Raw genomic sequence first — 27,146 nt, 5'->3', positions numbered from 1 at the left:
AAACCTGGTCAGGATCCAACTGGGCCACCTCATGTTGGTTTCATCCCAATCAGTGCAGGGATGCCTGAATGCATAACTGGACATGCAAACAAACCAACAGACCAATTAATTTTATATATAAGATTTGTTGCTCTGTCACTTTGTTACATTGTTGCTATGTGGTCCAATAACTTACTTTTTGATACTAAATAACTATGCAAGATTTGGCAGCTTTACCTTGGGAGCTGTTGAAGATATTCACCAAGAAACAAACCAAAAAAAGTAAGTCAGAAACAAACTTCTTCTTTTATGTATGTATGTATGTATATATATATATATATATATATATATATATATATATATATATATATATATATATATATGATAAAGTCCCCAATGTAGGGGTCTGCCAGTTAGTTTAGGCTAATCTCTTGAACCACTCTATCGATTTTGATGGGGTTTTGACTATTCTATACACATTGGTCAAAGAAGGTTTGGATGTATCAACCATACATCTGTGGCAAAAGGGAGTCGAGCAGTGACGATTTTAGTTAAGTAAGCCACAGAAAAAAATCTTGCACCAAGCTGCAGTATAGCAGCTGGCCAGGGTGCTGAAACAGCAAGAGAGTATCTGAAACTGAGGCTTGGAATAAAGCAAGTCACAGAAAAAACTGTTGTGCTTTGTGAGTGACTAACTGCTGCTACTGCAGGGCTGGGGGCTGCACTCTTATTGGCTCTCTGAGACAGTGAGAACGAATTAGAGATACCAATGTGCCCTGCTGCCTAGCAGTAGCCTAGAGAGGGGATGGAGTCAGGGACTGAGCAGGGTCATGTCTGAGTCAGACAGAGTGAGAGCCAGCTTCCAACAAACACATGAAGATGCCCTTATGCAGACACAGTAGCCAGGAAGGAGCCAGAGGAGCCATAGCTATCAGGAATTAAAAAGAACCAAACAACCATCGGAACACCATTGAATGATTTCCAACGCCACCATCAGATGGTAAAAAAACTGCCATCGGAACCAAAACATTGATGGTTAGTAACTATCAGATTCCGATGTCCAACTCTATGTTGAACCTGCAGGCGGACTCCAGACACCACTCCTCAGTGGAAGCCCAGGAAATACAGGGTACATTGTGCAAAATGGACATTGTTCAATGCCATGTTCAGCAACTGGAGAAGGGTGCGCAAGGAAGCTGCTGAAATACTGTACCAACAGGTGCCCTGATAATGCTTACGGTAGCTGCAATACAAATCTCTCATCCATGAGTCTCCTGTCCTTCCCAGCACATCCCAATGGCCGGGCCCAAGTCGGTGCAGTGAGAAGCAGGGGGCTGTGGTGAGATGCAGGGGATGGTGGTGACATGGCGTAGGTTGTTATAAGATGCAGGAGGCTTTGACGAGATGAAATTGCTCCTGTGTGAAGCCAGGTTGCTAGTGTTAAATAAAAGTATGCAAATAAAGCATAGCTCAGCCGAACACTTTAAAGTATGCAATATATTTTACTGTCTATTTAAGAAGAACTGCTAAAAATACATAAAGACATACAGTTACAGTAAAACTTTATATGAGACTTTAATTTGCATTTTAAAAATATGACAAATACCTCACTCCCATCATATTTCTTAAGATAAATGACTAAGGGCCTTATTCAGAGATGTACGCAATCCCAACAGTTTACGTACGTCTCTGATGGCGTGAGAGATGAAATGCAGCAGCAGATCAGAGAAGCTGGCAGGAGGCGTCTATTTCCCCACATGCCTCCTGCGCCATTAGCATATTATTACAAAGTGCAACAACGTCCATCTCTGAATAAGGCCCTAAGTCACTAAGTAAACAGTGCCGTCATTTGATTGAGTAGCACCACTTTGCATGTGTGTGTTAATGATTAGCAAATGTACAAATTGCACGAAGTTCAGAGTAAAAGCGCAGATAAATGAACAATCGTATAGCGATACATAAGTATCAGACATAACCTATTAACAATTATTTTTGGATTAAGCATGACAGAAATATATATTTTTAATAAATAATGGTTCCCTGCTAACAGCTCCGTAATGGTTTTTCTTGTTTCTCAACTTTCCTGTTGACATTTACGCGGAGTAAAAACTTTGTTGCAACAGCAGCTAAAAGAAAAAGAAAATATTTCATTTTTAAATATAGCATTTACATGAGATGCCATACATTAATTTTTTTTGTAAGATTCACATAATCTAAATTCTAACATGATGTGTTACTATGCTACATCCCTTTCCTATATCATACTTGCATACTGTATCAGAATGTCTGTGAGACCCCAGAATTTAGGGGAACCCTCCAGGATGCATAGGAGAGTAAGCTATCATTCCGGTTCCTGCAAATCTTCCTAATAAAGTGGATTAATGTTCTAATTCTCCAGCAGGAAAAGCCTTGTATTTAAATCAATCAGCAACTTTTGTTTGCAGCTCCAGTTGTAGGAAATTGTCATTGTATTTTTTAAACACATATATTTGGAGGTTTGTTATAGCCTTCCTATGTATCCACTAGGAATGCTATGTATCCATGATAATATATATTAGAATCTTCTACCAATATCATATCTCAGATGCTGTGGTCCATACTTTATAGAGCTATGGCCCTGATTCAGACCCGCTCGCAGGCGCTGGCCGCTCGCTGGGTCTGTGGGCATTTTTTTTTTCTCCAGCCACTTGCAAAGCTGTGGGAGACCACCCACAGCTTGTGCCTGCGGCCAAGAGACCATCGCGACCATCGGCCTTGCAACAGGACCCTAGGTAGGGTCTAGCCTTCCACAAGGCCGAGTGGACTTCCTGCTCTAATAGAGTCACTAGTGATGTTAGTTAGCCCTCTTACAAATGCTATGCGTTCATCTGGCCACCCCCCCTACCCACCCACAAAACGGGACGAGCTGTCAATCAACATCAACAGCCTCCCCGTCTTGTTGCGAGCCCCGTAGCGACTGAACTTCAGCCGCTCAGCGGGACTCGCGCACGCCGGACATGGCGCATGCGCAGTGGGCAACCATCGGGCCACTTGCAAGCGCACAGTGCTTGCGAGCGGCTCTGAATCGGGCCCTATGTCTGAAATGCACCTAGAAGATTGTAGTTGATAAATCAATCATAAAGTATTTGATTGAGCCATCCAGGGGTGTATTAAGAGCTGAGGGGTCACGTATGCAGTGCCCCCACATCCATGAAGCAGCCCGTCCAATACTTTTTTGAAAATGCTAGCCCATGTGGTGCGCCGGATCAATATACTTGCCCCCATGGCACCATCTTTCTGGTGGTAAATGCATAGAAAAGAGTGTATCTTGAATCTTTTGAAGATCACCAGAGGTGAATAGGATTACCTTTTGATTAAGATCTAGGACTATTTATTTCAACTTCTCTTTGAGATTGGATATACATTTGTAAGAATCCCCAGAAAAAGTAATATTTACCTCTTGAATGAGATACTACAAGTATCAGTTACATAGGATCTTATATTGTATCGATTTTGAGACTATTACATTACTGCTCGAAGACTAAAGGATAACAGCTGAACTGTGTTGCTATTGCAAAACATCCTATGGGACACATTGTTCATTTTTAGCCAGAGCCTGATCAGCTCTGATTTAGTATATTATATTTGTAGATAAGTCTATGAATAGAACGTATGTGTACAGTATGTTATATGGAATCTGCTGCTATTTATTTTTATTTGTTATTCATATTTCTATATTTTGTTATTGCTTTTATGCATCTATTAGATTCATTTATTATTGAATAAATAAATAAATATATATAAACAAATCAAAAACCGGCACTCCACTGTAAGCAAATTGCCCAGGTGCCCTCCTAAAGGTTAATGAATAACCTTATGCAGACAACAGAAAGGGGTACAAGATTCTTCTCTTAAAGGACTTGTGAGTGCCACCATTGTACCCCTTTCTGTTGTCTATATATATATCCAGTGGTTCGGCACTCCAGATATAGCAGCACTGTTGCGCAAGTGCCCACCGCAAAAAAATGCATAAAACAAGAAAAAAGACAGCGGCACCATATGTATATGAACTTTTTATATGTGTGTTCTGATATTATAACTAAGGTGCATCAGCGTAGTGAAATTTATTTTGAATGTAAGACTAATGGCACAAAAAATTCAGAGCTGGCCATGGCTCCTGCCCCGACTGCTTGGTGTCATGAGGTCATGCTGAGGGGATGCCAGCGCCAGTACGGACAGCAGTACTCCTGGAGCATCCTGGGGATGTTCTGAGCTGTTGTACCGGCTGCCGGCTGCATTTCTGGAGCATACTTGGGGACCCCCCCACAGTCTATTTTGCTAGTTTAAAAGTTTGTCCCCCAACTTTTTTTTTGGGCCCCAAAGCGAAAGTAAATTTTTTGGGGTGTCCTGTGGAACTTTTTTTTTTTACACAGAATACCTTTTGGAAACAGTCCAAGGGATGCAGGGTACTTTTTTTTGTTTGCAGCCCAAAACCACAATTCTGCACTTTTTTTCGCCACCTATTCTATGGTGAAAACAGGTGTGAAAAGTCTTTGAAATTGAATATGGGGAAAAGTGAAAACGGCGAAAATGACATCATCAGCGATAAAGTATCACCGATAACGGGTTTTAGCAGCCTAATTGAATATGGCCCTATGGGATAAAAAGTTTTATAAACTGTAACTCAAAATATGTAATTTATCTATTGAAGTGTGGATGCAGCTTAAGCTATATTGGTAGGACCATCACAGAAATATCATCCATAGGGTACAAACTCACAATGTCTCCAAACACTTTATTGATTGCCGCAATGGAGATCCAGGATCAATAAGTCTGACAGGAATTGGTCTAATCCCTATAACCAAAAGGGGAGGTGATAGGTAGGTTCAAAAGATTCTCTAAACAAGAAATATTCTGGATGTTAAGTGGTAAGAAATTAAAAGCCGTCTAGGGATCTCTGGATTTTGAGCACCCACCCGCTGGCAGTGTAATACGGTGTCAGGCGGAGGTCCGGACCCCGAAGCAGCCTCAACCCCTCCACCTACTTTAGTTACACGCTTGCCTACACCCCTTTGACATGAATGAAATGGTGGAACTAAACACTTTGCTTTGAATAAACTAAGATCTATGGGGGTGATTCAAGGTCCGACGCTATTGCCATCACAGCTGCTACCATGTTAGCAGCCGCAATAGCACTATGATGGTAACGCAGCAGGAGGCATCACACCTCCCGCATGTATTACTGTTCCGAGCTGGGTCCATCGGAACATCTGCGTGATTCTCTGCTGGATTGAGTGTCCATGGGGTCATTCAAGCCGGTGAACACAGTTGCTCAAAAGACGGCCTGGAAATATCCATCAACTGACGGAGATCCTGGCCTCCCCCCCCCCCCCCCAACGGCAGTGTCACACCTCGGTTTTAGGTAATGGATGCCGTCACCGCCCCCTCCCTGCCTAGAAACAGCAGCAGACTGTCAATCACTGACAGTCTGCTGCTGCTCTGCATGTGGTCACACAGGACCCTTACTGCCCATGCACAGTACAGGTCTTGCACCAGTGCAGAAGCGCACATCTCTGAATCAGCCAAATATTTTTCTCTAAAGCTATAATTCTCCTGTTCCCTTGCACTTTTATCTCTCTGTTCCCCTCCCCCTTGCATCGGTATCACTAAAATATTAATTGGCTACCTCCACTGCTATTTATGAAAGATTATAGTTATACAACCTTTACATAATTAGTATTAGGAAAATCGTTATGGTGCCTATGTACCATATATTATATATTGAGTATTTTATGTAACAATTATTCCACTATCATAATGAATATTTTATATGTGTAAATATATGTTGTCTGATTTGATTTTATTGAATATTAATTATTGACATCAGGAAGGAAATAAATATATAGCTTGGTAACTTGGCACTGAAAACGTTTTACAAAAGAGGGACTTGTTTATGGTTTAGATCATGTGCTACAAATGCTAAATATTGGAAATTCTGCAACATTATTATATCTCTTTTTTAAAGCGGATGAAATGTTAATTATTCACAGCTGCCAATTAGCAGTCACATTTTGACTAGTATATAAAGCACTTATTTTGGGCTTAATTGATACACCTTTGAGAAAGCAGCCAGTTGGCGCAGCAAAACGCGTCCTACGCTGTTAGCAATACTTGCACTATAAGGACACACTACAGCGATATATCTGCAGATGATGGTCATTTATACACACGCAACGTCCATCAGCTGGTTCTGCCCGCGGGTCCTGGCGGCCGCGCGGGGGGGAGGGGGTGTGTGTCGGAGGCATGTCCCACCCCCTTTCCCGCAGCTGCCGCTGTATGTGCCGATGGACAGATATGCCTGCAGATATATCTGTCCATCAGCTGTGCAGCACAGCCAATGCGATATGTCTGTGAATGATGTCGTTCACAGACATATCGCCTGTACACACTTGCTGATGGCCAGCAGTTATATTGACTGATCAATTGATCGGCCAATATATCGACCAGTGTGTACTCAGCATCACAGAACCTCCTTACCAGCAAATTTACTGTGTCCAAAGGAGAGCCATCCTCTGTGCATTGATGTTCATCACTAAACCAGGATGCCAAACAAATTACCGTATGCTAGATTACTTTGGCATATTTAATGAGCGATACACCTAATTTTAGGTCCATTTATATTTTCAACTAACAGGACAAGTGGAGGATAAAGAACTTATTTCCACAATATTCCTGACTTTATCCGCTGACTTATTTAATTTTAAGGCCTACACATGTATACTGCTATCTAAATGTTTTATAGCTATTTAATTGTATCTGTTGTTTTCTAATAAATGTTATCTTGTATTTTATCTGCTTAATAATTGATTAATGTTGACAGGCCTAGTATGCACTGGTGCGCTGTTCATCTTTGTTTGTATTATTGTATTATTATTGTGGAGACGGACTCTCTGCATTATTCAGCTGTCTATATATATACAACAAGGAAATAGAGAAAGAAGAAATTAGAATTAAAATTAAACTGAGGGTCTTCTCTTTAATGGGTTTATTAGTCAATATCTTCTAGTGAGAAGATCAACTATCTCATCTGTGATCGGATATAGTTTAAATTATACGTCTATTATTGATCCATATCTTGGATCTCCTATGTGAACTCCCACAGTATATAATTTGTATAATCTATAAAATTTGTAGATTATATTCCAAATGTTGCAGATTCAGCTGCTTCTATAATATCGGTACCTTCATATCAATTAACATTTACAAATTATATTCAAAACATCGATGTTATGCCGATTAAATCATTGGTCCAATTATCGCTATACTAATGTTTGGGTTGCCTCTATAAATAGGCAAATAGATCCCTGATGTTGCGCAACGATTGTACGTCGATTAATACCTGCAGATTATATTACTGCAGTCAAAAAAAACAAAAAAACAAAACAAAAAACACTACAGCCACTTTATCATAAATCTCGATGAATATCGATGAATAGCAGTATTCAATTTAAATCTCAATATTACAGATTCAGTTGTTGAAATATCAGCAGCTTTGTATCTTATATAGTATCAGCCGTTTACTATCAATTATCGTTTGAGAGTTGTATCGCTGGAATAAAAAAATCGATGTTATGCCCATTAAATCATTGGTCCAATCATCACTTTATTGGTATTAAGATTACCTTTATGTATAGGCGAATACGTCCCTGATATTTAAATATCTTTATAGAGCTGCTTCTATACTATCTGCAACTTTAACATTTACAGGTTATATTGCCAGATTCAAAACATCGATGTTATACCGAATATATCAATGAACCACTCATCACTATACTGATATTAAGGTTGCCTCTGTAAGTAGGCAAATAGATCCCTAAAAATGAGCAACATTGATACATCGATTCATCTCTGCAGATTATGTTGCTGCAGTAAAGAAAGAAAAAAAAAAGGGGGCTACAGCCACTTTGTCATAAGTCACGACAAATGGCAGTGTATGGTTTGAATACAATTGTAGCAGATTCAGTTGCTTTTAAAGTATCAGCAACTTTGTATCTTCTATAATATCCGCAACTGAAAAATCGATGTTGTGCCCATTAAATCATTAATCCAAATGTTGCTTTGTTGGTATTTAAGTTGCCTTTGTATATAGATGAATGTGTCTCTGATATTTAGATATCTTTTTAAATAAAGTTTTTACATCGATCAATCCCTGCAAATTATCTTACTGTGGTCAAAACCATCGATGTCACACACCAGGTACTGATAGCAGTCTAATAAGCTATCATGTTAGATTACCTGCATATTAAAGCAGAAATCCATCAATATGTTACTTCTATGTAGCAATTGTGTGTCAATGGAATCAATTATCTTACTGTGGTCAAAAACATCGATGTCACACCAGGTATTGATAGCAGTCCAATAAACTATAATTTTAGATTTAGGTAATTTATTTTTTTTTTTTTTACTTTACAGTAGTTGGTAGCACACCACCCATATATACATTTCTGGATAATAAATTATGATTCTATGTTTATAGGGTGGTTGTCGAATAGAATTTGTGCGGTATTCTAAATTTTTTATTCAGCTGTCTGTAAGAAATACCCAGAGTAGAACCTGATATGTTTTATATATCTATATATAAATCTCCCCCATGGTCTGATATCTATGAAAAAGTCTTACACAGAAGAAAAAATGCATCGATTAGATCAGCGGTGAAGCTAAGTTATTACAGTGGTATCCAATTAGCCCCGAACATTGTTCGGGCGCTAATGTATAGCCACGATCGGCAAAAAACTGGGATTTTTCGCAGATTATACCTGTTTTTCGCCAATGTTTTTTTTCACCCTATCCTGTTATTTCTGTCGAAATAATAGGATATTTCTCCCAAAAACACATAGGATCCACGGTCAGCTTGCCGACCTATGTGTGTTCGCCATTTAGGTGGTGAAAAAATGACACTTATCGTGGATTATTTTTCGGGACACATCCGGTCCCAAAAAATATCCACGATAAGTGCCGGCGTCGGGCTATTCAATTAGCCCCACCTCGATCAATTAGCAGTGCTACTTTAGCCCTGCTAATTGGATACCCCCCTTAGTATTTATTAGCGTTCCCCAGTATCTATGCATTAATAGTGGGGTTTAGGACACATGTTTGTCTATGGTCCTGGCCATTACATCTTTATACTAGTGTACCTGTCCAGTACTTCAAGTATGTTCTAGCCATAGTATCTGGCATGGCTCCCGGTATTTCACAGATGACGTGGATTCATAATTACCATGTTACACCTCTCAGCTCATACTATTTACAATTCATTCACTGGACAGACCCAACATTTGTGCTGTAGGTAGTATCTTTGGGCTATCTCTGGTAATTATATTCAGGAGCAGTCATACTTGGGACATTGTTCTCATTTATTGACAAGTGAGAATTACAGTAACTCTTATTGTGGTGCATTACTACATTTACTGGTTAAATGTTAATTTTTAATTTATTTGTACTCCTCTATTCATATATTGCTAGTTATATTTTATTTTTGGGATGGTATGTGTGCATACATTTTATTTAGATACATCATTTGAAAGCATCTCTGCAGTCAGTGATTGCATGTGGAGGCATCAGAATATTTAAGTATCATTAGCGTTGTCATCTACGTAGGGTTTGGTGATAGAACTTACCAGCTCATGAATAAAAGACTGGAAAAGATGGCCAATAACACAGCAAAGAGGATGGGGAGGATGGTGGTAATTGCTATCATACCAGCACTGTGATGATCAATTGTAGTAGAAATCGAATTAAAATCTTTTGCTGCAAAATAAAACATGTGGTCATTATTACCAATATCAAATTGTGATATAAATCACATTCTTATCAAGGCATAATTAGAGCATTAAGTAGTAAATAGTATGAACACCAACACTTCTCTATTTGTGTGTGTAATAATAACCCCTTTACTGTATATAGGTATTTTTACAGTGCTCCCAATGTCTACTTTACATGTGACATATAGGATGAGGTGAATCCTTGGTGCATAAAGGTTTAAGTGTAAATTTTAAATAAGTGTAAACTTAAGAATAAAATGTTTTTAAATAAAAGCAGATTATTTAGATAAATGTGTGCAGCATTGGTATAATTAAATCTTAAACATGAATGCTAAATATCGTTATAAAAAATATAGAAAAAATAAATAAATATATATATATCATATAAAAAACATATAAATAGTAGCAGTTGATAAAAATGATTGTGTGTGTACACTGCACAAACAAGATCTACCAGCCCTGAAGTTTATTATGACAATTACAAAAGTAAAACATCATGGAGACAAGGAGACAAAAATGAAGAAATATCCATAGAAGAAGCCAGATGGATTATACCATAGATACACTTACACCTAAAGGCCTTATGATTGACTGATTTAGGCATATTGCTATGGAATAGCAGGATCAGGATCCCGACCAGTCAGAATGCCGATGGTAACAATACCAACAGTGATGTATTGTTAATGAGGTGGCAATTTCTTGTTATTTACTTTAGGATGATGGCAACACATGTGGCACTACAAGTACTACTGGTGGCTATTTGCATGCTAACTCTTAGAGATCTACTATAGCATTCACATTTTTTATGGAGTATGACATTGGTACCCATCTGCCACAGGTACTATGAGTGCCCCAATGCTAGGCAACATTGGGCTAGTACTCTAGCTGTGGGGTTCAGATAATTTTATGGCTCCCCCATAGGCAGGCTTGCTATATCATCCCTTTAATTCAGGACACATTTGAATTACACAGGTTCTCCGGCTGATTAAAACCAGGTGAAATGGAGACTTGAAGTCAGACAGTCACAGAATCTGTAACATGGTTCTAAATGAAAAGGATGATATGGATAGCCTACCCATAGGGCACCTCACCCAATTCTGATTAGGCGGGGCTTAATAATCTTGTAAAAGCAGATGGAAAATTTTGTTACATTGTGTTTTAGCCTCAACCGCATTCTGTTTAAGGAATTGCAAACTGCATCACATTGGATATATTTTGGATGTGAAAATTGCATCTGATCTATGGCATCTTGCAAATCTCCCTATCGGGTATGTGGGTTTTCAGATATGATTTCTTTGCCACTTTACGTGAGATTTTTTGGAACTTCTCTTCAAGAATGTTTTTAAATTCGCCGCCCTCCCTCCAAAACGCAGCGTTGCGATAGGCTAATGTTTTCCCCTGAATAGTTTCTCCCAACTCTGTCATTCAAGACTCTAACTCTGTCAGAATTGCCACAGACGTCTTAGTAACGTCCCTAACAAGTGTTCCTCTTGTATGGATGCTTAGTTTTGGAGGAAGGCCTGTTTTAATCTATTTGCTGCTGTGGGTTTTCTCATTCCTGTGCTGGGCCCATTTTCCCATATTTTGCAATCATCAAATTCCAACATCAATATCAGTATTTTTTATATTGAAATTTCCAGGGCTGTGGAATAGGAGACATTTTTGGGTGGAGTTGACGTCAGTAGAAACGTTCCAACTCTGACTCCTGCTTCAAAATAAAAACTTATAATATTATATAACTATCAATGATAGCATTAACGCATGTACAGATGTCTCTGGAGCATATTTACTAAAGTGAGAGTTTTTAGAAGTGGAGATGTTGCCCATAGCAACCAATCAGAATCTATTTATCATTTATCTAATACCTTGTAGAAGATAATAGCTAGAATCTGATTGGTTGCTATGGGCAATAACTCCACTTCTAAAAACCCGTACTTTAGTAGATATACCTCCTTGACTCTACATTCACAATTTCCAAGGCACAGTTTCAGATCAGACTCATGCATCTCTGAACATATGAGCATGGTATCTTGCAGAAAAGAAACGCTAAATGGCAGGAGAAGAAAGTCAATAAAGTGTTATTGACAAGCAAAAAAACTCCAAAGACCAGCATAGCAGTGTTTCCTGTTCTGAAAACAATAAAGTTTTGTTTAAAACATGAAAGAAAAACTAGCTACATAGAAAAGTGAAGTTGAATTATGTCTTGTCCAGATTGGTCTGTTTAAGTATAAGTAAAACATGGGGGGAATTCAATTGATTTTTTTTGTGCGCCTTTAAGCAATGGCGCACAACGAAGCTATTCAATGGTTTAGCCATCAGGCGCGAGTGCCGATATTGCCCATTATTTATTGCGCTTGGCTCACCCAAATGTACTGGGTTTAGCTGCATAAGGAGGCTAAACCCATCTAAAGTTCTGGTTCGAGCATCCAAAGAATTGACTTTTTGCAAATGTCTACTCGCCACCTAAGGAGGGTGCGGGCAGAAATCTGGAGACTCCCCTCCTTAAAATTTGAATGTCTGATGGGTGCATGGGCAATTATGGACATGATAGGGCATGTTGAGCCCTTCCACCCATTTACGAAAAACTAATATTTTTCCTTGTCTGGTGGTCACAAACAATCATCAGACATTTATAAAGGGCCCCATAATTTGAAAGATGGCTTCCCCCTCTTCTTAATGTAGGTGTTCCTTAAATATTGTTTTTTTCTGTAGTGCATGGGGTTATTGTCTGATGATCACCATAGCTTTTATGGGGCACCTATTTTCAAAGAATGGACTCCACCCTTTCAAACAATTGTACAGGTACCTCCATCTTTGTACTTGCTATGGTGGGGTAGATAGAGGGACTTAAACTTCTACCCCCGTGTGTTTTTCATACTCTCCATTTATTTTATGGTAAATTTGATAGTGCTTCTGGTAATATTAAAATACTTTTTTATGCATAAATACTTCCATATTGGTGCTTTTCACTAACTTTTTTTTATTTTATTTGCCTGTTCTTTGGTATTCATGATACAGCTCATCTATGAAAATAATTAACCAACTGAGGAACCTCTCAAAGACAGATGTACAGTTTTTTATGTTTAAATAAATTAAAACACTTTATTTCAATATTAAAGACGGACTTTACTTTATCAATAATGTGATCTCTGAAGTCACCTGATTACACAGGAGAACTTGGAAAAACCTTAGCTTATGCAATCCATTATTGTGTTTTTTATGTGTAATTATTTAAGAAAAAGCTTTAAAGAATAGTATTTTGAGTTGATCAGTGATAAGAGTAACATAAAAATAAAAATGAATAAATAAATGTCAATGCATGGAGGACAAAAAAATTATTGTGAAAAATGTAAAAAAGTGTAAATATTTTGTAGCCGCTGATCTTGAGATTAATCACATGAAAATTACACGTGCAATAAAAAAAGGCTACTACTATTTTAACACATAATTCATAGAGATAAATGCTACAATAATTGACTCACGTTTTCTAAGGGAAATGTCCTGTGACAATGTAGATACCGCAATAAGCGAACCATTACGATACACTAAGTATGCAGCACTTCAAAAGACAGAAAGAAAATACTAAACATTAATAAAAAATAACACTAACATTTTAATATACACACAACTATACACACATTTTTATTATCATCATTTAGTTTTTACATACCATTAACATATTATGTCATGACTTTCAGAGACTGTTTAATCATTCACACCAGCCCTTTTCTCAGTAGGCTTAAAATCCAAATTGTATACCACACACAGTCTCGTACTAGAGCTAATTTAATCATCATACGGAGGACACTCATGCAAACACGGAGAGTATATACAAACTGCATATAGATGATACATGGGCCACCTGTTCAGATCCTGAATTTTTATATCCTCCCTCGTGGGATTGAAAGGGTCTATTCAATATAGGGTTTTGTAGGCTTAGTGAGGAGATGAACATAAGACGTATGAGGCTGTTGTATTTTTTTATTTTAAATTCAAAGAACAGTGCTGCACAAATCTCAGGGATCCATGCATGCAGCATTATAGAAGTGCTGTTTTTTTAAGATGGGTTGGCCTTTTTCAAACCAATGGATATCAACGATGAGTTCAGTTTAGAAGGTTAAAAAATTACCTTTAATTAATTGAGTGGTTTTGAGGTGAAACCTGCCATTGATCTGCGGTGGATCCCATCGGGTTCAAAGGTCTGGTGGAGCCAACACTGTAAATTTTGCCCCAAGTATTTGTAATTTCCAAGTTCTTTGATGCTGATAATTAAAAAACTTTTTATGTTCAACCTCATTGTCTGCTCAGTAAAAACATCTTTTTTGTAGCAGCAGCCTCCTCTCTTCAGTCCAGCACACACCCAAACCAACATTCAGAGGATAGACTGGAAGGGATACGGTCCAGAGGAACAAACCTGGGTGGGGGCATCAGATTTTGATGCATCACAAACTATCAGGTAATTCCTGAGAAAACTCCCCCATAAGAGGATTTGTGGGTGACCGGTGGCCACCCTTTCGAGCGGTAGGAGAGGGCGTTACTGTCAGTATCAGTAGTCATGGATACCACTGGTCTGCCTCCAACACTCAGTAGGCCACTGATTGCTGGCCTTCACAATTAGAATCCTTAACAGAACCCAGCTGGGCTCAGCCTCAGTCTAGACATGACACATCTCTCAGGTATTACCACTATCCTCCAGTATCGATGACTCATGTGGGGAATTACCCATCAGCCAGCCACTATAAGAACCTGCTCAGTGCAGTTCTCCAGTGCCTGAATATCAATTGTATTCTACATAGGTGTTCCTGCTTCAGAACTATACTCTCCACTATAGTTTTCTTCCAGTGTTGTTTATACTCTGGTGTTCAGTTTCCTCGACAACACATACTTGCATTTCCATCTGCGGTGTTTCCAGCTAGCTACCCAGCTTACTGGGAACCAACTACACTGGGCAGTGGCTTGGGCCCTTACTGAGTAAAGTCTATATCCTCTTGCAGGGATTCCTGGTAAGGTTGAGTGGGGGTCTTAGACTCCACGCCAGGGTATTAGGTTGTGCCAGTTCCACCTGTTTGCATAAATCATGTGTGTGTGGGTTGGGTACGGGACTCCCGATGGTCACAATGCTGACAGTCAGAGTACCAACAGTGGCATCTCAATGGTCAAAATCCAGACGGATTTTGGTAAGTATTCTAACTCCAATCCTAACCCTAAACCTAACCCACCCCTTCGGCAGCCTAACACTAACTGTCCCATCCCACAGCCTAACCCGACCCTCCCACAGTCTAACCCTAAACGTCCCCTCCCGCAGCCTAGCCCTAACCCTTCCCCTAGTGTCTAACCCTAAACTTAACCCTAATACATACTGTCAGAATCTGTCGGGATTGTAATCGTCGGGATGCTGCTGTCGGTATTGTGACCATCTGCATTCTGACAGTCGGGATCCTGACAACAAGCCGTGTATACTCTGTAAAACTTACTGTCTGTCTTGAGCTCCAAGGTTATTGCAATATACTCGGTGTATCTTATTGCATGTTAGGTGCTGTTCCCACAGTGCCAACACATCCGTCTCTCTCATTGCATACTACGCTTTGTTCTCACAGTGCCAACACATCCAAGTCTCCCATTGCATGCGACACGCTGTTCAAACAGTGCCAACAGCTCCGTATACCCTATTGCATGCTATGCACTTTTCAAACAGTATAAACACTTCCATATATCTTATTGCACAGTGCATTCTATGTACTGTGCAAACAGTGGCAACACATGATTGCACACTACATGCTTTACAAACAGTGCCACTGCATCTGTGTACCTTGTTACCTTGTGCAATGCTACCAAAACCCTACATTTTGTGTACTCAGCTGTACCTCCGTGACTACCAACTCTCGGTGTATTGCAGCTTTACTGTGTCTCTCTTGGAGAACAATTTAGTTGTTTTTTAAGCCTCGATAATTAATGGGCGCCCAGTGTTGTAATTCAATTGTTGTGGGCGCTCATTAATAATCACCCTCTTCGCCCCGGGTTTAGCCATGTAAAATGGCTAAACCCGTCTTACATTCTGGTTAGGGTGTGCTAGCTGCCGTTAACCAGGCGGTTTCTCACACATTTCTGCTCACACCCTCCTGAGGGTGCGAGCAGAAATGTCGATGCAGGCGGCTATTGCGCCCTGACGGAGCAACAATTTAATTGCCCCGTCGGGCGTCTTGAAAAAAAAAAGCCGCCGGCAAAACATTTGAATTGTCTCCTTGGTGTCTTCCCTATAGAAAAAAAATACCAAGGCTTTACAGATGCATTATAATAAAATGGCTAATCTGTCTCCCATTTTTTCCGTAGTCATCCCGGTATGGGGAAACCCAGCATCCCACCCTGGTCTCTACTCGCACATATCAGCAACCTGTAAAGCTGGTTTCTTACACCTCAATTCTTTCCTGAAAGATGGTTCCTTCCTCTAAAAGACCTTGGGGAGTACCTCCCAAATATTCCATCCTTTCTACAAATTGGGAGTATATATAATTATGTGAAGGATTTAAAAATAATTATATGCTATTAAATGTTCACAAGTATAAAAAGCACGTGAACACTTTGGTAGGCTATACATTCATAATGTCAACGATAAAATATTGATAGTTGATTTTTAGGTTTAAGAATAGCTTTAGGGTTAAAATGAGATGTGGGTTAGGATTAAGGTTAGGCTGAGATTAACGTTAAGGTTAGACTAGTTAGGATTAGGGTTATGGTTAAAATGAGATTAGGGTTAAAGTTAGGCTGAGGTTAAGGTGGGGATTAGGGCTAAAATTAAATTTGAATTAAGATTAGGCTGAGGATAGGGTTAGGATTAAAGGTAGGCTGAGGTTAGGGTTAAGGTCAGGCTGATGTTAGAATTAGGATTAGGGTTAGGATGAGATTATGTTTAAAATTAGGTTGAGATTACAGTTAGGCTGAGATTATGGTTAAGGTTAGGCTGAGGTTAGGGTTAACGTTAGGCTGAGGTTAGGATTAGGGTTAAAATGAGATTATGGTTAAAGTTAGGATGACGTTAGGGTTAGCATTAGGGTTAGGATAAGATTATACTTAAGGTTAGACTGAAGTTAGAGTTAAGGTTAGGCTATGGTTAGGGTTAAGGTTACACTGAGGTTAAGATTAGAGTTATGGTTAAAATTAGATTAGGGTTAAGGTTAGGATGAGGTTAGGATGAGATTATGGTTAAGACTAGGATGAAGTTAATGTTAGGCCGTGATAATGGTTAAGGTTAGGCTAAAGTTAGTGTTAAAGTTAGGATGAGGTTAGGGTTAAGGTTAGGCTGAAATTAGGATTAAGGTTAAAATGAGAATAGGGTTAAGGTTAGGCTGAGGGTAGGATTAAGGTTAGGCTGAGGTTAAGGTTAGGCTGAGGTTAGGTTTAAAGATAGGCTGAGGGTAGGATTAAGGTTAGGCTGAGGTTAAGGTTAGACTGAGGTTAGACATGCCAACTGTCGACATATACAATGTTGACAGTATGTCAGTGTTGACATTATGTCAATGTCAACATTGTGAATGTCGACCTCCAGCCCATGCTGACATTCTGATTGTTGACATTCAGAACATTTTGACATTCTGGAGATGACATTCTGAACGCAGTATACTCTACCACAATATTTTAATGGAACTGTAATTTCAAACATTGGGCCTGATTCAGAGCCGGACGCTATTTGCGCTCACTCGTCAAGAAAATAGGGGTGGCTATTCAAATGAACCATTCGCTGTTTGCGGTCTGTTCACGCCTCTAGGTCTGAACAAGCGTACAAAACTTGCGGTCATTTTTTGGGAAACTACGCCCCCTGGCCGCTCGCATCCTACGTCATGTCCGCTATTTATTAGATTAATCGAGTACATCGTCCGGGGTATGAACTGCTCGCTATTCTTGTGGTTGGTTTTTGCTACCACAATTTTGCGAGCAGTTCTGGCTATAAAATAACCCAGTGACGTAGTCAATGACGCTGCTGTTTTAAATATGCACACCCATAAAACGCCCGTTTTGACCTTTAAGCACGCCTGCGATCGGATCTCCACTCCCCGTTTTCAAGCACCTTCCCCTGTTACCACCCACATACGCCTCTTTCTGTCACTCAAATTATCAGGCATTCGCTATTTTGCGAGCACATGAATTTCGGCTGCACTGAGTGGTTCGCGCATGCGTATTACGATCCGTACGCATGCACAGTTGGGCAAACATCGCTCGGAGCGAACGAGCAGCCACTTGCGTCCGGCTCTGAATCAGGGCCATTGTTTTTGTTGTCAGTTGTGTCTAGCATGGGGAACTACATATACTATAGAAGTTTTTTTAAATTATATCACTGTACAGGCTGTGAATAAACTTAATAGTTTCATCTGCATTCTCTTTGGTTGTTCTCTGCAATATATGTTCAGTCCTTTCTGTACCTAACCACACTCAAATTACATCATACTTGTTACAATAACTGAGAATCACAAATGTTTCCCGATAATTGTGAATCTGCGATCAGCATTGCGTGCAATGCTGAATTAGCCCCATAGTCAGAAATACCTGATCATTTTGTTTATTGTATGAGAGCAGCGCAATATCTTTTTTCACATTTGTGATTCTGTTACTGTAAACACCAGTGCTTGCCTTATTTTGAGGAAAGAGAGGCAGCAGCCCCATTTTGTATTATATTCTAATTACATCATACCCAGCATCCCAATGAAATTGCAGATATCTACTTCCTGGTATTCTATGCCCCAATGGGGAAGAGACACAATAAATGTCAACTACTGTACTGAATGGTGAACACATTGGTGTAGCACTTAGGTGACATCAGAGGTGCAGCGCTCGAGTCTGGTGACTTTTATCATTGGTGTAGCAGTATCTTAGAAATCAGGTAAAGTGTCAAGACTAGCAAGAATATGTATTCATCCTGCAATATTTAAATAAGACAAACACAAAGAGAAAATAAAAATATAAAGTCTCTTTATAAACACAATTATACATACCTGTAAGGACCATCTAAAAACAGTGGACCATTGCAAAATAGTGGGTTTGCAGTTAGGAGGCAGTTAACATTATCTCCAATACGTAGTGCTGCTAGCCGATTTGCTGACAGTGCGCATATATCACTAGCAAGGCTTACATCAGCAGCAAAAAGGCCACTATTAGTAAAATTTCTGTATGATGGTAGGTTTGATAGGTTCACCGTACTGAGATCCAAATTTCTTAAGACTGAAAAATAAGAAAGAGAAAAAAATATCAATGTGTTATGAAGTACAAAGTAGCAAAAAGCAGACGTCTGTTAACATGTATGACCAATGTGCAGTCCTGTCAAGAGCCGCGCCGGGCCCCGGTAAAAAAGGGGGCGTGACCTAATCGCGGGAGGTGTGGCCATGCCCCCTTAGGTAAGTAAAAAAGTTTTGCAGTGCCACCGCGCGCTGGCGAGGGGGGGGGGGGCGCAGTGATCCCCCTCAGCACGGTGCATAACCAGTGGTGGGCGCAACCAGCTTGATCGCTCCCCCCCACAGGCATACTGTAGGAGACTGCTGTGGCTGCTTCTTAGAAGCCGCGAGCAGTCTCCAGGGCAGCCCAGCACACACCCTCACTTAGGGGTTATGAGCTGGACAGAGCCTCGGCTTGGGTGCCTCTTCACACAAGAGATCAGAGGCAGAGGGTGGGGACTGTGGGGTGCATCACTCTGAGTCACGTTCAGGGACTAAAAAACACCATTAGGAGCACTGTGGTAAAGGGGCACTCTGTGATAAAAAAAAAGCCATTAGGAGCACTGTGGTAAAGGGGCACTGTGGTATATATTTTTAAAAAAGCATAGTAGCACCATAAGGCACTGTGTTGTGTGTTCTGGGCTTCAGGCACTATGTTGAAAAAACATTATGTTGTGTATTTAGGGCTTCAGGCAGGCACTGTCTTAACAAACGCCATTAGGAGTACTATGATAAAGGGGCACTCTGTGATAAAAAAAAAAAAAAGCCATTAGGACGGAGCACTGTGTTAAAGGGACACTGTGTTATATTTTTAAAAAGCATAGTAGCATTGTCAGGCGATGTGTTGTGTTTTCAGGGCTTCATGCACTGTGTTAAAAAAACATTGTGTTGTGTATTCAGGGCTTTATGCAGGCACTGTGTTAAAGGGGCACTCTGTGAGTAAAAAAGAAAAAAAAATCCATTAGGAGCATTGTATTAAAGGGACACTGTTATATTTTTGGAAAAAGCATAGTAGCACCGTCAGGCGCTATGTTGTGTGTTCAGGGCTTCAGGCACTGTGTTTAAAAAACATTGTGTTGTGTATTCAGGGCTTCAGGCAGGCATTGTGTTAAAAAGACGCCACTAGGAGCACTGTGTTAAAGGGCACTCTGTGATTACAAAAAAAAAACGCCACTAGGAGCACTGTGTTAAAGGGACACTGTGTTATATTTTTTTAAAAAGACAGTAGCACAGTCAGGTGCTGTGTTGTGTATTCAGGGCTTCAGGCAGGCACTGTGTTAAAGGGGCACTCTGTGATTAAAAAAAAAAAAATCCATTAGGAGCATTGTGTTAAAGGGACACTGTGTTATATTTTTTTAAAAAGCATAGTAGCACAGTCTGGCGCTGTGTTGTGTTTTGAGGGCTTCAGGCACTGTGTTTAAAAAACATTGTGTTGTGTTTTCAAGGCTTCAGGCAGGCATTAAAATCCATTCAAAATCCATTAGGGTGCACTGCCATAAGACCATTTTGAGTTCTTCGGGCACTGTGTTAATTTTTTTTTAAATAAAACACTGTTGTGTGCACTGTGTTAAAAAAAAGCAACAAGGGTGCCATTACTAGGTGCACTATGAGGCACTGTGTTGTGTGTTGAAGCACTGAGTTAAAAAATAACATCATTAGGGTGCCACCATTACTAGAAGTGCTGTGAGACAGTTTTTATTGTGTGTTCAGGGCCTTCAGGCACAGTTAAATAATGTTAATAAAAAACTTGTGTGTTAAAAATATATTGTCATTATTAGGGTGCCCCCTGACTTATACTAACGGTTCTGTGAGGCAGTGTGCTGTGTGTTCAGACTAGGGGTGAGCGGGTTCGGATTTCTGAAATCCGAACCCCCCCGAGCCCCCCCGATCCGAGTCCGATCCGAGTCAGGCTCGACTTTTCCCGCCTGACTCGGATCTGACATCGAGGCAAAACGTCATCATCCCGCCTTCCGAGTCTCGCGGGTTTTGGATCCTATATAAGGTACCCGCGTCGGCGCCATTTTCTCACTCGGCTGTGGACAGTGAAGAGGGAGGGTGGGAGTTAGTGCTGTGTAGTGTAGTGTAGTGTAGTGCTGCTGTTGTCCACTACTTCAAAGTCCATAGGGGCTGGCTGTGTTGTGCTGTGCTGCTGTTGTTAATAGGGGCTGTGTCCACTACTTCAAAGTCCATAGGGGCTGGCTGGACTGTGTTGTGCAGTCAGTTCCAAAGTCCTGTGCAGTGTCCCAGTCCTAAAGGGGTGCTGTAGTGTTGTCCAGGGGGTGCTCTGTCCATCAGGGGTGCTCCCCCCAAGTGCTAAAAAAATAATATATTTTCTGTGTTTGTGAATTGTGTGCGCAGTAGCCGCACGTGCATCAACAAAGTAGTGCCAAGCGTGCGCCTGTGTCATAAGTAAAGGGCCGGCTGGCTTGACCATTAAGGGTGCTGTAACCCCCGAAAGTACACTCCAGTCCAAACCAAAAAAAAAATTATTTTCTGTGTTTGTGAATTGTGTGCGCAGTAGCCGCACGTGCATCAACAAAGTAGTGCCAAGCGTGCGCCTGTGTCATAAGTAAAGGGCCGGCTGGCTTGACCGTTAAGGGTGCTGTAACCCCCGAAAGTACACTCCAGTCCAAACCTAAAAAAAAATTATTTTCTGTGTTTGTGAATTGTGTGCGCAGTAGCCGCACGTGCATCAACAAAGTAGTGCCAAGCGTGCGCCTGTGTCATAAGTAAAGGGCCGGCTGGCTTGACCGTTAAAGGGTGCTGTAACCCCCGAAAGTACACTCCAGTCCAAACCAAAAATAAATTATTTTCTGTGTTTGTTAATTGTGTGCGCAGTAGCCGCACGTGCATCAACAAAGTAGTGCCAAGCGTGCGCCTGTGTCATAAGTAAAGGGCCGGCTGGCTTGACCGTTAAGGGTGCTGTAACCCCCGAAAGTACACTCCAGTCCAAACCTAAAAAAAAAATATTTTCTGTGTTTGTGAATTGTGTGCGCAGTAGCCGCACGTGCATCAACAAAGTAGTGCCAAGAGTGCCCCTGTGTCATAAGTAAAGGGCCGGCTGGCTTGACCGTTAAAGGGTGCTGTAACCCCCGAAAGTACACTCCAGTCCAAACCAAAAAAAAATTATTTTCTGTGTTTGTGAATTGTGTGCGCAGTAGCCGCACGTGCATCAACAAAGTAGTGCCAAGCGTGCGCCTGTGTCATAAGTAAAGGGCCGGCTGGCTTGACCGTTAAAGGGTGCTGTAACCCCTGAAAGTACACTCCAGTCCAAACCAAAAAAAAATTATTTTCTGTGTTTGTGAATTGTGTGCGCAGTAGCCGCACGTGCATCAACAAAGTAGTGTCAAGCGTTCGCCTGTGTCATAAGTAAAGGGCCGGCTGGCTTGACCGTTAAGGGTGCTGTAACCCCCGAAAGTACACTCCAGTCCAAACCAAAAAAAAAATTATTTTCTGTGTTTGTGAATTGTGTGCGCAGTAGCCGCACGTGCATCAACAAAGTAGTGCCAAGCGTGCGCCTGTGTCATAAGTAAAGGGCCGGCTGGCTTGACCGTTAAGGGTGCTGTAACCCCCGAAAGTACACTCCAGTCCAAACCAAAAAAAAAATTATTTTCTGTGTTTGTGAATTGTGTGCGCAGTAGCCGCATGTGCATCAACAAAGTAGTGCCAAGCGTGCGCCTGTGTCATAAGTAAAGGGCCGGCTGGCTTGACCGTTAAGGGTGCTGTAACCCCCGAAAGTACACTCCAGTCCAAACCTAAAAAAAAATTATTTTCTGTGTTTGTGAATTGTGTGCGCAGTAGCCGCACGTGCATCAACAAAGTAGTGCCAAGCATGCGCCTGTGTCATAAGTAAAGGGCCGGCTGGCTTGACCGTTAAAGGGTGCTGTAACCCCCGAAAGTACACTCCAGTCCAAACCAAAAAAAAATTATTTTCTGTGGTTGTGAATTGTGTGCGCAGTAGCCGCACGTGCATCAACAAAGTAGTGCCAAGCGTGCGCCTGTGTCATAAGTAAAGGGCCGGCTGGCTTGACCGTTAAGGGTGCTGTAACCCCCGAAAGTACACTCCAGTCCAAACCTAAAAAAAAATTATTTTCTGTGTTTGTGAATTGTGTGCGCAGTAGCCGCACGTGCATCAACAAAGTAGTGCCAAGAGTGCGCCTGTGTCATAAGTAAAGGGCCGGCTGGCTTGACCGTTAAAGGGTGCTGTAACCCCCGAAAGTACACTCCAGTCCAAACCAAAAAAAAATTATTTTCTGTGTTTGTGAATTGTGTGCGCAGTAGCCGCACGTGCATCAACAAAGTAGTGCCAAGCGTGCGCCTGTGTCATAAGTAAAGGGCCGGCTGGCTTGACCGTTAAAGGGTGCTGTAACCCCTGAAAGTACACTCCAGTCCAAACCAAAAAAAAATTATTTTCTGTGTTTGTGAATTGTGTGCGCAGTAGCCGCACGTGCATCAACAAAGTAGTGCCAAGCGTGCGCCTGTGTCATAAGTAAAGGGCCGGCTGGCTTGACCGTTAAGGGTGCTGTAACTCCCGAAAGTACACTCCAGTCCAAACCAAAAAAAAAATTATTTTCTGTGTTTGTGAATTGTGTGCGCAGTAGCCGCACGTGCATCAACAAAGTAGTGCCAAGCGTGCGCCTGTGTCATAAGTAAAGGGCCGGCTGGCTTGACCGTTAAGGGTGCTGTAACCCCCGAAAGTACACTCCAGTCCAAACCAAAAAAAAAATTATTTTCTGTGTTTGTGAATTGTGTGCGCAGTAGCCGCACGTGCATCAACAAAGTAGTGCCAAGCGTGCGCCTGTGTCATAAGTAAAGGGCCGGCTGGCTTGACCGTTAAGGGTGCTGTAACCCCCGAAAGTACACTCCAGTCCAAACCTAAAAAAAAATTATTTTCTGTGTTTGTGAATTGTGTGCGCAGTAGCCGCACGTGCATCAACAAAGTAGTGCCAAGCGTGCGCCTGTGTCATAAGTAAAGGGCCGGCTGGCTTGACCGTTAAAGGGTGCTGTAACCCCCGAAAGTACACTCCAGTCCAAACCAAAAAAAAATTATTTTCTGTGTTTGTGAATTGTGTGCGCAGTAGCCGCACGTGCATCAACAAAGTAGTGCCAAGCGTGCGCCTGTGTCATAAGTAAAGGGCCGGCTGGCTTGACCGTTAAAGGGTGCTGTAACCCCCAAAGTACACTCCAGTCCAAACCAAAAAAAAATTATTTTCTGTGTTTGTGAATTGTGTGCGCAGTAGCCGCACGTGCATCAACAAAGTAGTGCCAAGAGTGCGCCTGTGTCATAAGTAAAGGGCCGGCTGGCTTGACCGTTAAAGGGTGCTGTAACCCACAAAGTACACTCCAGTCCGAACCAAAAAAAAATTTATTTTCTGTGTTTAGCCGCACGTATATATCAAATCGATATAACATAAATGGAGGACCAAACTTTCTCCGATAAAAATAAAATAGAGAAAGATCAAGAACCACTTCCTCCTAGTGCTGAAGCTGCTGCCACTAGTCATGACATAGACGATAACATGCCATCAACGTCGTCTGCCAAGGCCGATGCCCAATGTCATAGTAGAGGGCACATACAATCCCAAATGGCAAAGTTCAGGAAAATGACCTTGAAAAAGACATTTAAATCAGCTGAAGAGAAACGTAAACTTGCCAATATGCCATTTACGACACGGAGTGGCAAGGAACGGCTAAGGTCGATCCCTAGTATGTTCATGACTAGTGGTTCAGCTTCACATGACGATGGAAGCACTCCTCCCACTAAAAAAATCAAAAGAGTAAAGCTGGCAAAAGCACAGCGAAGAACTGTGCTTTCTAAGAAGATATCACAAATCCCCAAAGAGAGTCCAAGTGTGGTGGTGGTTGCGATGCCTGACCTTCCCAGCACTGGACGGGAAGAGGTGGCTCTTTCCACCATTTGCACGCCCCCTGCAAGTGCTGAAAGGAGCACCCACAGTCCACTTGCTGATATGCAAATTGAAGATGTCACTGTTGAAGTACAACAGGATGAGGATACTGGTGTAGCTGGCGCTGAGGAGGAAGTTGGCGAGGAGGATTCTGATGGTGATGTGGTTTGTTTAAATCAGGCTCCGGGGGAGACAGTTGTTGTCCGTGGGATGAAAAAGCCCATCACGGTCATGCCTGGGCAGAAGACCAAACATTCCACCTCTTTGGTCTGGCAATATTTCTATCCAAATCCGGACAACAACTGTCTTGCCATATGTACCATATGTAAAGGTGAAATAAGTAGGGGTAGGGACGTCAACCACCTAGGAACATCCTCCCTTATACGGCACCTGCAGCGCGTTCATAAAAAGTTACTGTCAAGTTCAGAAACTTTGGCTCAGACCGTAAGCAGTCCAGGGACACCTAAATCCCGTTGTCCTGTTGTATCCAAGCGCCTGCAAACCACACCGTCAACTCCCTCCTCGTCAATTTCCTCCTTAGTCAGGATCGGAAGTAGTCCTGCAGGCCATATCACTGGCATGACTGACTCTCCTATCCGGGATTCCTCCGGAGGATCCTGCATTGCTACGCCTACTGCTGCCGCTGCTGCTGTTGCTGCTGCTGCTGGGAGTCGTTCATCATCCCAGAGAGGAAGTAGGAACACCACTACTTTTACTAAACAATTGACCCTCCAACAGTCCTTAGCGAGGAGGATGAAGTACGACAGCAGTCATCCTGAAGCAAAACGTATAACTGAGGCCTTGACTGCTATGTTGGTGTTAGACGTGCGTCCGGTATCCGCCATTAGTGCAGTGGGATTTAGACAATTGATGGAGGTAGTGTGTCCCCGGTTCCAAATCCCGTCTAGATTCCACTTCACTAGGCAGGCGATACCGAGACTGTACAGAAACGTCAGAAAAAGTGTCCTCAGTGTCCTGAAAAATGCCGTTGTACACAATGTCCACTTAACCACGGACATGTGGACAAGTGGAACAGGGCAGACTAAGGACTATATGACTGTGACAGCCCACTGGGTAGATGTATCACCTTACGCAGCAACAGCAGCAGCGTCACCAGTAGCAGCATCTCAGAAATGCCAGCTCGTTACAAGGCAGGCTACGCTGTGTATCACCGGTTTCAGTAAGAGGCACACCGCCGACAACCTCTTAGAGAAACTGAGGGAAATCATCGCCCAGTGGCTTACCCCACTTAGACTCTCCTGGGGATTTGTGATATCTGACAACGCCACCAATATTGTGCGGGCATTACATCTGGGCAAATTCCAGCACGTCCCATGTTTTGCTCACACAATAAACTTGGTGGTGCAGAATTTTCTGAAAAGCGACAGGGGCGTGCAGGAGACGCTTTGGGTGGCCCGAAAAATTTCTGGCCACTTTCGCCATTCAGCGACTGCGTGCCGAAGACTGGAGCGCCAGCAAACACTCTTGAACCTGCCCCGCCATCACCTGAAGCAAGAGGTTGTGACGCGGTGGAACTCAACCCTCTATATGCTTCAGAGGATGGAGGAGCAGCAAAAGGCCATACAAGCCTATACATCCACCTATGACATAGGCAAAGGAGGGGGTATGCACCTGACTCAAGCGCAGTGGAGAATGATTTCCGTGTTGTGCAAGGTTCTTCAGCCCTTCGAACTTGCCACACGTGAAGTCAGTTCAGACACTGCCAGCTTGAGTCAGGTCATTCCCCTCATCAGGCTTTTGCAGAAGCAGCTGGAGAAAGTGAAGGAGGAGCTAAGACGGAGCGATTCCGCTCGGCATGTGGGACTTGTGGATGAAGCCCTTCATTCGCTTTGCCAGGATTCCAGGGTGGTCAATCTGTTGAAATCAGACCACTACATTTTGGCCACCGTGCTCGATCCTAGGTTTAAAGCCTATGTGGTGTCTCTCTTTCCGGCCGACACAAGCCTGCAGAGGTGCAAAGACCTGCTGGTGAACACACTGTCAGCTGAAGCGGAACGTGACACGTCAACGGCTCCTTCTTCATTTTCTCCCGCAACTGGGGCTGCCAGGAAAAAACTTAGGTATCCTAAGCAACCCGCTGGCGGTGATGCAGGGCAGGCAGGACCAAGTTTGGACATCTGGTCCGGACTGAAGGACCTGGCAACAATTTCTGACATGTCTACTGTCACTGCATATGATACTGTCACCATTGACAGAATGGTGGAGGATTACATCGGTGACAGCATCCAAGTAGGCATGTC

General features: G+C 42.0%; 1 protein-coding gene across 1 annotated transcript in view; it reads right to left on the bottom strand.

Annotated features, from left to right (window-relative positions):
• Positions 1-2,053: 2,053 nt before the first annotated feature.
• LOC148502646 (uroplakin-3b-like) overlaps positions 2,054-27,146 on the bottom strand; it is a 34,692-nt gene continuing 9,599 nt past the window's right edge. Inside the window, exons 3-6 of the mRNA XM_088449557.1 lie at positions 18,764-18,989; positions 13,262-13,338; positions 9,636-9,765; positions 2,054-2,105 (exon numbers count right to left, since the gene is read on the bottom strand). Coding sequence (XP_088305683.1) covers positions 2,054-2,105; positions 9,636-9,765; positions 13,262-13,338; positions 18,764-18,989 — 485 coding nt within the window. The remainder of the gene's footprint in view (positions 2,106-9,635; positions 9,766-13,261; positions 13,339-18,763; positions 18,990-27,146) is intronic.

Source organism: Taudactylus pleione, unplaced genomic scaffold, assembly GCF_031769625.1.
Source record: "Taudactylus pleione unplaced genomic scaffold, aTauple2 ptg000487l, whole genome shotgun sequence".
NCBI lineage: Eukaryota > Metazoa > Chordata > Amphibia > Anura > Myobatrachidae > Taudactylus > Taudactylus pleione.
This window is presented reverse-complemented; position numbering and strand designations above follow the sequence as displayed.